A 16,493-nucleotide genomic window follows, 5' to 3' on the forward strand; every position below is an offset into this window, starting at 1 on the left:
ATTCCTATACCCGCGTCAACCAGTCCCTGCTACAGGCTGCCCTGGGAAGAAGGTGTGCCTTGGACAAGGCGGCTCTCTTCAGCAGAGATTAATTTAAGTCCTCAGTTCTGAAGAGGAGATCTGGATGGTGCAGAACAGAATCCACGACAATGATGGCAACAGGCTTTACAGGACTGGGGGGAACAGAAATGGGAACAGCCTTCAAAACGAGGATGTGCCCGGACGAGAATAACCCTCTTGCTGTGGCATCGTTGCTTCCTTCATCTACTAGATGATAGGATTTGATCCTAGTTACAAAGTTTGATCTCACTATAAAAAATTTTATATTTTGTTAATAAGACTTCTATTTTGCTAATAAAACATCTGAACAAAAATAATTATTACCCTGAGTTTAGAACAAGAGATCCCAGACAGCTTAACCCTTTGGTTATACTTCTGCTTTAATAGAACAACATTAGAAAATACACAGATATCCAGAAAAAAGGGGAAAAGCAGTCTGAGGTATTGGGAGCACAACTGTGCTTTAATGTGGGTCTTAAGTTTGTAATTGTACAGTAATTATGCTTCTAAATAACCATGTCCAGTAGCTCTGCAAACACACCCAATGGCGCTGCAAAGCATGTCAAATCCCCACTCTATAAATTCACTGTGTGTCTCATCTATTTGGTATGTGTTGTTTTTTTCATTTTAAAAAGGGCATATCTATAAGTCACAATCAGAGTCAAGTTCCTGAAGACTTAGGTTTGAAATACTGCCTGTCAATTTGCTTCTCAAGCTGGTTTTTAAAAGAAAAACAGTATAATTTATTCTTTAAAGCAATTTGATAGACACGGGGAATCTAGTTAATTCATAGTGATGTTGATTGAGTATGATATGAAGGAGGCGCAGATATCTTCTAGGACAATAGTACAGGTAAAGGAGTCTTTAATAATTCATGGGGGGAAAGGTGATAAAACTTAAACTTCTTTTTCAGATGTTTTAAATTTCTATAAAGCTTTTTGTCCCAAAATTAATCACTTAACTATAGTATGCAAAATACACTGAATGCACGGCCTGGTGTTGGGGTGGGAGACCCTCTCTTTTACATAATAAAATTCCCTTCTGGTCCATCTTGACCCAAGTCCTGGTCGTCGGCATGCTCGGGCTTAAAGTTGTAATAAAAAGCATCGTCTGTGTCCACTGGCTGATATTCACTCTCCATTCCGTTCAGGAAGCCACCTCCAGACCCACTTCCAGATATGGAGTCAAAGTCAGAGCCTAATCCAGAATAGTCCTCAGAAAGAGGGAAGACATCGTTCAAGTCCTGGAATCTCGTCATTCTGAAGTAAAACAGAAAAATGAAAAACCCACAGTAAAGTTGGAGACATAAGGAAGATAATTGTGATAATTTTTTTGATGTAAGAAAATAAATGCAGCCACCCAGCTAATCAAATTGAAAGTTAAAAATTTCCCAGTTATTCAATGCTTTAAAACAAAAAGTAATCAGACCTTTCCACATGTTTGCCTATACTTATTTTCTGTAACTCATTGCATTTATTAATTTCACATCCATTAAAAACTCATATAAACAATGCTAATTTTCTTATCACTAGCATAGCAATCCTTTATTTGGAATTTACTTAAGGAATCACTTATTAAAAATAAAAAGACCCTTTTTCCATTTTTTCCCACTAAAGAAAGGGGAAACAAGTCAGCCTAGATAGATGCCATTCTTTCCTAATTTAAAATTTCTACAAAACTAATAATTTACAGTGCTTCAACAAAAGCCACTCAGAAGAAATTCTTTGCAACAAGTTAAGCATTATCTTTGCCAGTATATTAACATTCAGTTTCCTCCCAAGAATAAGTGTATTCATTCAGCTGTGTTTAGTGTGGTGGTTAGACGTCCACTCAGATCAAAAGCTCTGAGCAATGGTGCCACCCCTCAGTGACAGAAGAAGGCAATGAAGTATCAGAGACAAACGCTCAGTTTCACAGCCTATGGGTCATTTTCTCCATGAAAATAGGAAACCACAGGCCATACAGCAGATGAGAGTTTCATTCATGTATGCATTCAATAAACATTTATTGAACATCTGATCCCTGTTCTGAGTGCCTGGGATAGAATGGGGACCGACAGATGAGATCTGTTTTCAAGAAGTTTATCACTTAGTGGGGAAGACAGACAATAAAATGTGAAAAGATCAGGTGGTGCTAAATGCTTTGCAGAAAAATGAAATGGAGTCATGCAATAGAGGTTGACCAGATAGCTAGTTTAGACTGTGGGGCCAGGGAAAAGGGATCAGGGCTGGAAATGCAGATTTGTTAGTCACACACACACACACACACACACACACACACACACACTTAAAAGCCATGGAACAGCCCGGCAGGTGTGGCTCAGTGGCCAAACATCGACCTACAATCCAGGAGATCGCGGTTCGATTCCCGGTCAGGGCACATGCCTGGGTTGCAGGCTCGATCCTCAGTGCGGGGCCTGCAGGAGGCAGCTGATCAATGACTCTCATCATTGATGTTTCTATCTCTTTTTCTCCCTCTCCTTCCCTCTCTCTAAAATCAATAAAGACTTTTTTTAAAAAGCCATGGAACAGGACGAGGTCACCTAAAGAAAGGATGGAGATAGAGGAGAGGCCCAGGACAGAGCCAGGGCCACACCAACATATCAAATATTGAGCAGAGGAGAAAAAACAGCCAGGGATGTAGAAGGAAGCCCAAGATAAGGTGGGGCCATGGAAGCTCAGAGAAGAAAGCATTTCAAAGGAGGGGTGGCCAACTTGGTTTTGAAGGCATTTAAGAAGTCCAATAAGCTAAACATAGAGAAGCAACCAGTGGATGTTCAGGAATCATTGCGACCTTAACAAGCACCGGCTAGAGGACAGGAACAGATGTCCCACCTGAAAGGGTTAAGGAGAGGACGGGTGGACAGCAAGCAGAGGCTACCGGAGAGGGTGGAGGATGGGGCAATAGGGTGAGAGGGTGCAGAGCCAAAGAAGGGATCTCCCCTAAACGCAGGAGAAGCTGGAGGATGTCTGCATGCTGGCGGGAAGAAGATGCTGGGTTCCGAGGGTACCTGCGGAGCTGAGGCCCTGGCGCAGGTGCGTGGGGATGGTACACCCAGCAAAGGAGGAGCGGCCTTAGAGGCCGCCACGGCCAGAGTCCAATCAGGAGACCTACCTAAATATTTAACCCAGGGAACGGCTTACACATGATGGAAGAGAAGTGAAGCCAAATAAGGGATAGCAAGGAAACCCAGAGGTTAGCAAGAAAATACTTCCTTCCCTTGGTCAGATGGTCCATGGAAGGTGGTCCATGGACCAAGGAGGTGGTGTTATCTGAACCCAGGGACTAAGGGCATCTGGTGGGAACTGAAGCCGTGGATGAGACGCAGCCCTGCCAGAGGTGCCACCCAAGGTGGGAGCGAGGAGAAGAAACACCCGCCCCCCACCCTGCCTCCCATGCTCCCCAGTCTCCCTCCCCTGCCTCCCGTTTGGCCAAACTCAGCCACAGCTCTGACAGCCTGAGAAATACAGACCACAGGACCAGCCCTCACCCCCCACCAAATACAGAGCAGGGGGAGGGACAAGAAATGGATCCAAGGGCAAACAGGTCCAGCGCCTACGTAGAAGCAGGGCCAGGAGTGTCAGAGTGAGAAGGAAAGCTACTGGCTGGAGAGGGAAAATCATTGACATTTGAGAAGAGAAGAAATGGTGTAAAATAGTTGTTTTGGAGAACTTGGGTTATTCCTCTAATATTTTAGATTTCAGTGAATCGCTGTTGAAACCTATGACTTAAAGTAATGAATTGTCCTGTAATACCAGTTCAAAGTTAACGTGTGGACTTGCAGTAGAAGCACAGGGGTTCTTCCTGTCATCTTTCTGTGCCACCACAATGGTGCTCACAGCTGTCCTGGCTGTGCTCTCAAGAGTATCAACAGTGCCAAAAAGAGAGGCAAAGGCCAGGTTCTTGTTAGGCTGCACCCCGAAGCCATCATTGGGCTTCTAAGTGTGATGATGAAGCTGGTTACATTGGCCAATTTGAAATTATGGGTGACCACAGAGCTGGGAAAATTGTCGTGAACCTCACAGGCAGGTGGAACAAGTGTGCAGTGATCAGCCCCAGGTTTACTTGCAACTCAAAGATCTAGAAAAAATGCAGAATAGCCTGCTTCCGTCCTGTGGGTTTGGTTTCATTGTGCTGACGGCCTCAGCAGGCATCATGGACCATGAAGAAGAAAGACAGACACACAGGAGGGAAGATCCTGGGATTCTCTTTCTAGGGATGTAATGCATCTGTGTAGCTAAAATGCCTCTGGGGGCAAAACAAGGTAAAAGCCCAGGGCAGGCCTTCAGAGCTGCATTTGGGGATGGAGATGACGGAATCTCCTGCACAGTGAACGGGAGATGAAGAGGGTCACCGGGAAGCCCAAAGCCATGGTGCACCTCCCTGTTTGGGCAGGATCACTTGCCTGGCCTTGAGAAGAGTGAGTTGCTAGGCTTAACTCTGAGGGTTAAAACTCTGAGCATCATTCTTTTAATAATTTGTTTTTGCTCTATGTTATATAACTTTGATATTCATCGAAATAATGGATTCTAATGCAATTCAATTTTTTGTCGCATATGTGTTCCTACTGAATCTTTTTTGCAATTTTAAAGCAGGTTTTATTTGATCAAGAAGAGGTTTGGGTTTTGCTTTGTTTTAAATTGGTTTGAGAAAGAAAGAGAAAGAGAGACAGACATCAATTTGTTGTTCCACTTATTTATATTAGCTGATTCTTGTATGTGCCCTGACTGGGGATCGAACCCCCAACCTTGGTGTATCGGGACAACACTCTAACCACCCAGGGCAGTGATTTTCTTTCTGTAAGTCATGTCCATGTATTCTTCTTTTCCCTGGTTTCTTCTTTTTAAACAATCAGCACTATATAATTCCAGGACATTTTTATGATCCCTCAAGAATCCCACACCTATTAGCAGTCGCTCTTTGTTCCTGCCTTCCCTCCAGCTCCTGGCAGCCACTTATTTTCTGCCTCTACAGAATTGTCTGTTCTGGGCATTTCATATAAGTGGAATCATATGATATGTGGCTTTTTGTGTCTGGTTCTTTCACTTGGCATAATGTTTTCAGGATTCACCCATCGTGGCATGTGCCAGTATTCATCCTTACTTATGACTAAATAATATTACTCTTCAGGGATATACCTCATTTTTTTTAATCTGTTAGGTTGATGGACTTTTATTAGATTTTCATATCTATTGTGCTTATTTACAGAAATAATGTTCCGTTATTTTCAGTACCTGTTGGTGAAAATATTTTCATAAATTTTTCACTCAATTTTTCTCTCTGCCCAAATCAAAAGACTTTGCAGAAGATGCTTGAACTGTGTATTCTTGCACATCTCATCTACCAGAAAACAGTACATTTTACCATGTGCCGTGCAGTGAAAACCAAACCCCAAAGCAAGAGCCTGAAGAAAAACACCCTAGGCAACCCTCCCACCTCCACACAACAGATGGGTGGAAGTAAAAGTAGAGGAAGTCCACTTACGAGAAAGGGTCAGTCCTTGGAGAGAGGATTCTGTTGGATTCTCCTGGAAGCAGGTCGAACATTGGTCCCTTTTCATCAATGCAGTTTGCAGAAGTACTGTCGGGATTACAGCGGACCCTCTGGTACCTGGCTCTCCGCACAGGTAAACCTGTCCAAACAAGCAACCCATGTGGTTAATAAGTATCTCTCAGCTTCTGATCGCTCTGTCTCTAAGAAATGTTTAATTAAATAGATTCTAAATTTGGTAGAAGGCAAGGTGTGGACAGGTTTTATGACCATTAATATGACAGGAGCACCCACTGTGTGCCAGCCTTTTCCATGTCACATTTGTCGTTTTCACAACACCCTTACAAAGTAGCCCAGACTGAAGGTTAAAATCGGCTTCGGCGATCAGCTGCCTGGAGTGAAGTGAACCCTTGACTTCCCTGAGCCCTCGCTGTGAAACAAAGATACTACCAGTGTCTCTTTTTCATAAGCTGGACACAAAAATTAAATGAGAAATGCATGTAAAGACCGTAACATAGTGCCAGGCGCACAGTTAACGCTCAGTAATGTTAACTAGTATTATGTCTGTACTATTATCTCCATTTTACACAAAGGAAAACTGAGGCCATGAGTCAAATCATGTTCGGAAAGGTTAAGGAATATACTGAATATACCCGACATATTACAGAGCCCTATTTCTTAGGGCCATAGAGCATTCTTGGGGATGAAAAGCAGTTTAAACACTTGGCCTCTTTTTTTTGTGCTCCGATTGAGTCAGATTTCAAAAGAACAAGGCTCACAGAGGGACAGACGGCTTGGAATATCCTAGTCTGTCATAGCTTCTTCTGAGTTTAATTTCTATGTGAAAGGCTACAAATCTGGTATTATGAGATTATATAGGAGATCCCTAGCTAATTCATGAATAAATTCTTCATTCCTCAATTTAGCAAGGATGGAGGCCTGGTGGTGAGAATACTTCACCTTTCAAAGGTTCATCTCTTCCCCATCCCAGCACACACTTCATTCACATAAGTGCAACTAATAATCACCTAGCAAGAAGGGGCATGTCTAAAATTCCTTTTTATTTTATTATAGTTGACATATAAAATTCTTGAAAAGCAGGAAAGTTGGTTTTAATTCCCAGCACATTGTTGTCCTGTACAAATCATAACAACTACTTAAGAAAAAAAAGACACAGTGCTACCCTGGCCTGCGTGGCTCAGTTGGTTGGGCACTGTCCCATGCACCGAATGGTCACCAGTTCCATTACGTGTCAGGGCACATGCCCGGGATGGGGCACATCCCAGGTAGGGGGTGTGCAGGAGGCAGCCGATTGATGTTTCTCTCTCTCCTTTCCTCTAAAAATCAAAAAAAAGAAAAAATGAAAATGAAAAAAAGATGGGAAAATTAAATATTATTTAAAGTAAGATAAAACCTACAATACTATATAGCTATTAAAAGAATGAAGCAGCTCTCTGGGTACTGATATATAATACTCTCCAAGGTATATTATTAAGTTTAATTTTTAAAAAAAGGAACGATATGCATTGTGTGTTACCACTTATGTGTGTGTGTGTTTTTAAGAATAGATTTACATATATGCTTACGTGCATGGAAAGCCTCTAAAAAGATACACAGCTAACTGATTACCTTTGTGGAGGGAATTGGTGGCTGGAAGACTGTGGAAGGAAGGACACTGACTTTTCACTGCATCTCCTTTTGAGCCGTTTGATTTTTGAGCCCTATGTATGCATTATCTACTCAAAATTATTTTTTAACAGCTTCATTATGGTGGAATTGACATACAACAAGCTGTACATATTTAAAGTGTACAATTTAATGTTTTGATATATGTACGCTCCCTTAGAACCATCACTACAGTCAAGAGTATGAACATATCCAACATGCCCCAGAGTTTGTAATCCTGCCCCTCTCCCTCCCTCCTCCTGATTCCTTCTCACCACCCCACAGCCTTTCATCTGTTTTCTGTCATTATAGATTAGTTTGTATTTTCTAGAATTTTATATAAATGGACTCAAACTGCAATGCAATTTGTCAAAAGACTTCCTGACTTTGTTTTAACTCAGGGACTAGTCAAGAAGGGTCTTTAGCTTTTATAGTACTCTCTCCTAGAAATGGAGTCTATCTGGATAGTCCTTACTATCTAGACTGCTTTTGTTGCAATTTTTAACAATAATATTTATGTTAAAAAGAATATGTGTCCATAATAGAAAACTTTGAAAAATATGGCAAACGAAAGAAAAGGAAAATTACCTCTAATCTCGCTACCCAACTCCCCAGAGATCATGGATTTTGGAGATTTGCTTTTCTTTCCCCTGCTGGGTATCTGTGTTTCTAGGAGAGTCTGCACAACCTATGTCCCATTCTCTTCTGACAGCAAGTATCAGAGGTTGTAAGGTCAAGTTCACCTTACATCTCAATGGAATAGTCAAGAACTTTGTTCTTGAAAGACTGCAGAACCACTGAACTTTTTCAAAATGTCCTCTTTCCTCATTATGCTCCTTTTCCTCATGACTCTCTATTATCTCCTCAATTTTTTTCTAGCTAGTATTTCTGATTAATTTTATAAATACAGCAATGCCAAGTTATATCATTAAGATACATATGATACATGTTTGTATGTATCTAGAGAAATAGATAAAATATAAAAGATACATGAAACTGTTCACCTTAGTATTACTCAAAATAAGAAAATAACTAAGTAATCAAAACAACAGAAAATGCTCAAACAAATTATTTGCCATTCATATGAGAGAATGTTAACCAAATGGGAAAGACTATGTAACATCACAGAAAGTCTTTACTTTAAAATGAGTGAAAAAAGCAGAATACCACTGTTTATGCAAATAGTTGTGTATATGCATAATAGCTGATGAAACTACATAAAGATATGGAGGAGAAATGGGAGAAAATACACAAAAATAACTAGTAGTAGACTCTGATGAATATTTTTCTCACTTAAATTTCAAATTGCTGTAATAAACAATATTTCTTTAAAAATATAAACAAAAGAAAGACTCTAATGCAGGAAAAAGTGAATATTCCTCTTTCCTTCCTTCCTTCCTTCCTTCCTTCCTTCCTTCCTTCCTTCCTTCCTTCCTTCCTTCCTTCCTTCGGAATTACTAGTCTGTCACAATCTTCCCCATTGTTCCTAAATACAATGTCTGGTCTGGGACAGCTAGTCATTTAAAATGAGTTAGCTCCCTCACTGCCTGGAGGCTGGGGGTCAGGTAGCAAGATGACATCACAATGTCTGCCCCTTACCAGCTGTGTGACCTTGACCAACTTTACCTCCCTATACTTCAATTGCCTCATCCATAAAATGGGGACAGTAGTAGAACTAATAATGAGATATAAATATTAAGTTTTTAGAATAGCACCGTGGTCAGAGCTCTTTAAGTGCTAGTTTCTCTGCTTAGGGAAAAAACAAAGACCTTTCTCTGATAGAGAATAGCTTGTAGAGAGACCAGAGTTTAAATTACTGTTCTAACAATAGTGTCCCAAAGATTTCCTGTTAAAGCAAGATGAATGTATGTGATATGTTTAATACATTTTAGCTCTTTCTTTCTCCTCTGGTTCTTTCCTGAAGCAGCCTAAGTTAGGAATCTATGTACTACTTAGAAGCCGAATCTTGTAGGTGGGTTAAAAAAAAAAAATCCAACATCTCCAGCAGAGGGCGCTGTCTTCACACCCTATGTTGTCTAGATCACTGATTTTTTTCAACTGCTGTGGCAACAGGCACACTGGTGTGCAGCAAGAATTTTTTTTAACTTTTTTTAAAAATTGATTTGAGAGAGAGAGAGAAACATCTATCTGTTGTTCCACCCACTCATGAATTCACTGGTTGTCTCCTGCACATGCCCGTACCCTGGGATCAAACCTGCAACCTTGGTGCATCTTTGGCACATCTCCAAATGTGCCAATCAACCAAGCTACCTGGTGAAAGCCAAGAATTTTTAAAACATGCAATACCGAACTATTTAGTCAGGGACACTGACCTCTTTTCCTTTAGATCGTCAAATAAAAAAATGACAACAGCCAACACAACAATAGCCGTCCGGTATTAATGAATCAAAATCATACCTATTTTTTTGTCAGATCAGCAAAAAATAGAATATATTTTTTGGTGTGCCACAGAATTTTAGTAATTAGTTTATGTGTGCCATGAGATGAAAATTGTTGAAAAACTCTGGTCTAGACCAATGCTGTCTGAGAGAAATATAAGACAAAACCACATGTGGAATTTTCAATGTTATAGCAGCCATATTTTAAAAAGTAAAAAGAAACAAGTGGAATTTATCTTAATACACTTTATTTAAACCAACATATTCAAATGTTGTTACTTAATCAATATAAAAGTTATCAATTGAATTTTCACATTCTTTTTTTCCTACTAAGATTTCAAATCTGGTGTATATTTTGCACTGAAAGCAGGTCTCAATTTGAACTCTCCCCATTACACACATTTTAAGTGCTCAGCAGCCACGAGTGGCTGGTGGCTACCACTTTGGACAGAGCAAATATCTTTAAGTGCTAGGTCTAGGCAGTCTCCTCTACATGCGGTTGATGCACTGAAAATTAAGCCCAAGAAATATCTGCATAGATAGGAAATTAATCAGAAAAGTAAAACTAACACTTGATGAGAAGAATACAGGTGATTTACCACATCTTTTCACTGGTATAACAAATACAACTTTAGTAAACTAGTAAAAAAAAAAATCTAAAACATAAAATTTTCCCCAGAGTTCAGAATCTCAGCTTTTTACTTTTGTAAAGGGAGTCTCTTTTTCTGAGTGATAAAATGTTCTAAAATTGACTATGGTGATGGTTGTATGTATCTGTGGATGCACTAAAAACCATTGAAATGTGCACTTGAAATGGGTGAATTGCATGGCATATGAACTCTATCTCAATAAAGCTGTTTAAAATTTTATAAAGAATCAAAGATAGCTTATCTGATGTGGAGCTGATGTTTTTAAAATAAAGAATATGATTACAGGCCATAGTTCCTGACAAGTCTATTCAAGGGTGCTGGCAGGGTGTGAAAATTCAACAGTTTCAGGCCCTGACGCTGTGGGAGTATCCAGACTCTATGTTGCTTGAGAGAAATATCTTACGGTTACCATATTTTAATAAAATAAAAGGAAGTATGCCCGTGGACCAAAAGATTATCTTCCTAAAAGGCCCCACTTACTGGATCTGCTGGTTGATTTTGTCACGGATTCCAGGGAGAATGGCTTTTGTTTAGAATCCCCTTCCCTTTCTGCCCACCACCCCTCTCTCTCTCCTTCTCTCTTCTCTCTCCCTGCCACTATTCCAGCTTTACCAAAATACTGTCTATAAATAAACATTACCAGAGCAAATAACTTACCCCACTAAGCTCTCTGTATCTTTTTAATATGTTTATTATTATTATTATTATTATTATTATTGATTTCAGAGAGAAGGGAGAGGGAGAGAGAGATTAAAAAAAAATCAATGATGAGAGAGTCATTGATCAGCTGCCTCCTACAAGCCCCCTGCTGGGGATCGAGCCCACAACCCGGGCATGTGCCCTGACTGGCAATTGAACCTCTATCTCCTGGATCCTAGGTCGATGCTCAACCACTGAGCCCCACCCAGCAGGACTAGTTTCCTCTTCTTAATGGGAACTTGGTGCAGGAGTGTTAGAGAAACTTAAGCAGAAAGTGCCATGGGAGGAGGGGAAAAAAGGCCATTTTGATTCACTGTTAGGCAGCAAACAGATCTCACTAAGTTGAAGTTGCTTCCTACTGGCCAGTCAATTCTACAATATGGAGAGGTGGCTCCACCCTTGAAAGGTTTGACAAGCTATAAAAAGTATCAAGTTTACTTTCAATTTCTCCCTTTTTTTTTTTTCTCCCTCTCTGTTCCTCAACTCAATGGTAAACTTTATAGCAAAGGCTATAGCCAAAGCGAGTTTTTTATGTTTTAAATAAAATCTCCAATCCACCAAGAAGATAACCAAATTACAGTAGAAAGTTAACTGACCTTGAAATCAGATGAGCAGTTCTGCCATTAATTAGTTGTAATTGGCCTTGGACGAGTCTCATAAGTTATTTGCAAAAGTGTAATGTAAAGAGCAAATGAGATGATGAGGGTAAGATCCAGCTTTCTCCTCTCTAAATTGGTGTTAATTCCTCCTCATGGGGGAATGTGCTGATCATTTAGCAAAGAATGGATGGGAAAGCCCATTACAATCAAACAGCAGCACACGTGGGTGGGATCAGTAACATTACTGTGATCTGGGAGACAGGGTGGAGTGGACACCTGGTCTGGCCCTGACCCTTTGCCATACCTGCTCATGGATTTTCCAGTTTCTCTCTTTACAGGCATCTTTGAAAGAGAGGCAATAAGAGAGTTTAGGATTCACAGGCCTTATCAATAATCCCCTGGAGCTCTACATTAAATTGATTAGCCATCTGCACTCTCCAGGGTCTCCCCCACATTGCCAAGCTTACATTGCTTTGACTCCGTAGACAGTTTTATACCGTGTCTTTACTTGGGTTTGATTTGTAGTAACTGATATGGGCTGAATTGTGCCCCCCCCCCACCCCCGATTCATCTGTTGAAGTCCTAACTCCCGGTACCTCAGAATGGGAGTGTCTTTGGAATAGGGCCTTAGAAGAGGTAATTGAAATGAGGTTATATGGATGATCCCTAATCCAATATTGCTGGTGTCCTTTAAAGAAGAGGAGACTAGGACACTGACAGATACAGAGGAAGGACCATGTAAAGATACAGAGAGAAGACAGCCAGACTAAGCCAAGGAGAGAGGCTTCAGAATGACGTCAACCCTGCTGACACCTTGATCTAGGACTTTTAGCCTCGAGAACTGTGGGAAAATAAATTTCTGTTGTTTAAGCCAGCAGTCTGTAGCACTTTGTTATGGCAGCCCTAGCAAAATAATACAGTGACCTAAGATGTTTTGAAGATACTCAGTAAAAGCAAGCCAAAAAGCCTAGTTAATTTGATCAGTCAAACCAATGGTTTAAGTAAAAAAAAATAAAAGTGGGGAAAGAACGCTACGGAATCATATCTGACATCATGTGGCTGTACAGTGGAACAGTGGGTGGCCCTTGGCATCGCAGGCCTGAGCTGTCGCTCACACGCCGCCATGGGTGGGCAACTATTCCGCTTCTAACTCAGAAGTGGGCACAAGCCTGTAATCCAACACCAGGCACACTTCTCCTTTGGAAACACCCTAGTTTTTCAGTTTATTCATTTTCTCTCTTTTGGTTTCTTTTCCAGTGAAGAGCTAAACCTACACGGTGATGACATAAATGCTAGTGCTTTATGCAGTTGCATAATGGTGTCTTTCTTTACTTCTCTTTAATGAATACCTACTACATAGGAACATCTTTTTTTAACATTTCCTTTTTTTGTTTTTAATATTTCTTTATTGATTTCAGAGAGAAGAAAGGAGAGGGAGAGAGAGAGGGAGAAACATCAGTGATGAGAGAGCCATTGATCGGCTGCCTCCTGCACGCCCCTCACTGGGGATCGAGCCCGCAACCTGGGCATGTGCCCTGACCGGGAATCGAACCGCAATTGCCTAGCTCATAGGCCGATGCTCAACCGCTGAGCCACGGCCGGCCAGGCTATGGAGGAACATTTTTGTTTTAATTCTAGTTTTACCTGTTGAAACTTAGTGGGAAATGTGCCATTTCTGGGAAATTTTGAAGATGTAAAGACTTCCATAGCTCTGGCCAGGGAAGACCCAGCAGCACTGGTCACTCTTGTCTGTGCCACAAACATGGACCTCCCTGCTCTGGATCTTGTGAGAACACATGGAATTATTTCATCAAGAAGAAGATACTCCCAGCCCAGCCGGGCGTGGCTCAGCAGTTGAGCATCGACCTAGGATCCAGGAGATCGGGGTTCGATTCCCGGTCAGGGCACATGCCCAGGTTGCAGGCCAGCCGACCAATGACTCTCTCATCATTGATGTTTCTATCTCTCTCTCCCCCCTCCTTTCCTCTCTCTGAAATCAATAAAGATATGTTTTTTAAAAAAAGATATCCCCTAAAAGATCCAAGTAAAGCCTATTCCCTACAACTAAAAATGTTTTATACTTTTAAAAATAAATAAATTAGTGGAAAAGTTTCAGCAACATTACTTACTGTTTGTTCTTCAATAATTTCATTAAAAAAAAAAAAAAGATCTTGCCCGGCCGAGCGTGGCTCAGTGGTTGAACATCGACCTAAGATCCAGGCGATCGGGGTTCGATTCCAGGTCAGGGCACATGCCAGGGTTGCAGGCTCAATCAATGACTCTCTCATCATTGATGTTTCTATCTCTCTCTCTCCCTCGCCTTTCCTCTCTCTGAAATCAATAAAGATATATTTTTAAAAATAAAAAATAATAAAAAATAAATAAAATAAAATAAAGATCTTACTACGTGAGTCTGTGGAAGTTTTTTGTGAGGATGTAATGAACTTTGCAGAAGCATATGACATGGAAGGACCCCAAGAAGCTAGCAACAGGCTACAGATATTCCAGGTAAAACTACATTGTTTTGTAACATGTAAAACTACATTTTTGTGCTGCTATTTGTATTTAAAAATGATTTTATAAATTTCCAATACATAATTTATGTATCTGAGATCATCTTATACAATTTCATTTCCACCAGAAGTAAAAACAAGACAACTAAAAGTCACTTTAAAGAAACAAATCCGGGACATATGTGTCACCATGACTCAATATTTCCTTTACAATTTGGGGAACTTCATGCTCTTTTACTATGAATTCTCCCACCTATTTATCAGTCCATGACCTTCTGCCTTATTTAGACAGGATTCCTTATTTATCAAAGGAGCAGGCAGTGTGTATTTCTTACAAACTGGCCATTTTTGTTTCCTTAGTCATTCAAGGTTTTAAGTTATTTCAGCCTGATTAAACCATGAATCACAGAGAAATCTAACAAGAAATTTCCAAATGTGATGTTTCTCTGACCAACAGCACAAATATTAAAATTCTTTGGTCTCTCTTTAAAATCTGCGAGGGTTTTCATTAACTATGCCTAACCATCACTGAATTTTCACTAAGTACCAAGTTTTAAAACATGAAAAATACGCAGTCAATGTACTCTGATTAAAAAATAGTACAGAGTTACAATAATTATGACACCCCTGGGCTACATGAAAACTTGGGATAGATGTGGCCCCTCGGCGGGGGGGAAATACTCCAAAACACCCATCGGTGCCATCTCCTCCGTGCAACAGGTTGTTATTCCTTTCTGAGCTTTTAAAAATTTATAAACCAGCCCGGCCGGGCGTGGCTCAGCAGTTGAGCATCGACCTAGGATCCAGGCGATCAGGGTTCGATTCCCGGTCAGGACACATGCCCAGTTGTGGGCTCGATCAATGACCCTCTCATCGTTGATGTTTCTGTCTCTCTCTCTCCCTCTCCTTTCCTCTCTCTGAAATCAATAAAGATATATTTTTAAAAAAAAAATTTATAAACCATACACTTTCATCCAAAACTAAAATAGTGCGTTTCAATCATTGTAAGAGTTTACAAGGCTGCACCTGCCTGAGAGTTTAATTTTTCTTGCTATCAAACTTGACCAAACTCACACTAAGAAGTTCAGCCACCACAAATCCTTTTTCCTCTGCCTACTTTCCCACAATATAACACATCCTGTACCTTAAAGTGAATATAATCATCTGTTTGGACCCTGGGGCTTAGAAGATTAGGGGAGAGCAGCGTCCAGGGGCTTACCTTGAACAGAAGAATCCAAAACCAGGAGGGCGAGAGCCAGGACCAGCCGGCTGCACGGGAGAAGCACCTGCATCGTGACCAGCTTTCAGCTCTGCCGCCTGCACGCCAGCCCCTCGATGAGGAAATGCAGAAGGTGCTCTCTGTCCCTTTTAGAAAGTGTTCTAAAACTTAGACCCTGCCCAGAACACACGTCATAATTTCCTGAACAAATAAAAAGAGATCCACATCAAAAAACCAGAAAGACTGAAGAAGAAAAAAAAGGCAGCGAAATAACTATTCATACCCGTTATGAAACAGCATTACTTTCCTAGGTCTGGGTGTTCAAAAGCTTTGTTGTTTGCCACTTGCCTGTTAGAAAATTTTTTCCACTAAAACAGTAGAATCAGCATCCAGTAGAGTTTGTTTTTTCTTTCTTCAAGTAACAGTCTAAACACGAAATTGCTAGCACTGAGCCCCCTGCACTGTTGATGAGATAAGGGAGCCAGGCACTGCTTTTTCACCGCTGAGCAGCTTCCATAAAATAGCCTTAATTTTCGTTTTCTTCAGGAGTTGCATAACTCACTGAGCCCAGTTCAAGAAGTGAGACTTCAAAGCTGAGTCCTCATCTACAAGAAAGAGTTGTCAGAGTTCAGATAGCCAGTTCCTCCTTCTCGGACTCAGTTTCTCCTGTTGGATCACAGGCTCTCCCCTCTACCTCAAGAATGGAATATTTTCTGTTGCAAAGAACTGGGTGAAACAAGTGATTTTGCACCCCTCTGCTCTTTCACACTATTTCTTGTGATTCGATGCCATTTTCACTTTCATCTTTTCTACTGGTAAAATTTTTCAACTTGAGTTTTGGGTCATCTGGCCCCGAGTAAGCTGAAAGTCTGAAACAAGGGGAGGTTGTCCCTTCAGTGGGCTGCTGGACCTCAGAAAATACACAGTCCACTGCCCCTGTGAATGAAGCTACAGCATTTTCCCAGGTCCCAGGGATGGTGTTCAGACTTTGGCAGGACTGAGGAATGCCAGGTACCCACTGGCTCCACATTAAAGTCACACAATAAACAAGGGGCACATGCTTTTTCCTTTCTTCCTTGTGAGATTCAGCCACGCTCCCTTTCAAGGCATCTGTCCCTACGGCTCCCACTTGCCATTTCATCTTCACTCTGGCCTGGCCTTTGACAGGAGGGAGGAGTTTCCCTTCGCTTGGCTTCGGC

At 41.0% G+C, this 16,493-nt stretch overlaps 1 protein-coding gene and 1 pseudogene across 1 annotated transcript; one reads left to right on the forward strand and one right to left on the reverse strand.

Moving 5' to 3' along the window:
* Nucleotides 1-431: 431 nt before the first annotated feature.
* On the reverse strand, nucleotides 432-15,432 carry SRGN (serglycin). Its single transcript, XM_016198429.2, has 3 exons — nucleotides 15,295-15,432; nucleotides 5,545-5,692; nucleotides 432-1,319 (listed from the first exon to the last, which is right to left on the reverse strand). The coding sequence occupies exons 1-3, from the start codon at nucleotides 15,365-15,367 to the stop codon at nucleotides 1,082-1,084; spliced, it is 459 nt and encodes a 152-aa protein (XP_016053915.1). The 5' UTR covers nucleotides 15,368-15,432; the 3' UTR covers nucleotides 432-1,081.
* On the forward strand, nucleotides 3,889-4,276 carry LOC148091519 (small ribosomal subunit protein uS8 pseudogene; annotated as a pseudogene).
* Nucleotides 15,433-16,493: the final 1,061 nt, after the last annotated feature.

Source organism: Miniopterus natalensis, chromosome 14 (assembly GCF_054644295.1).
Source record: "Miniopterus natalensis isolate mMinNat1 chromosome 14, mMinNat1.hap1, whole genome shotgun sequence".
Classification (NCBI taxonomy): Eukaryota; Metazoa; Chordata; class Mammalia; order Chiroptera; family Miniopteridae; genus Miniopterus; species Miniopterus natalensis.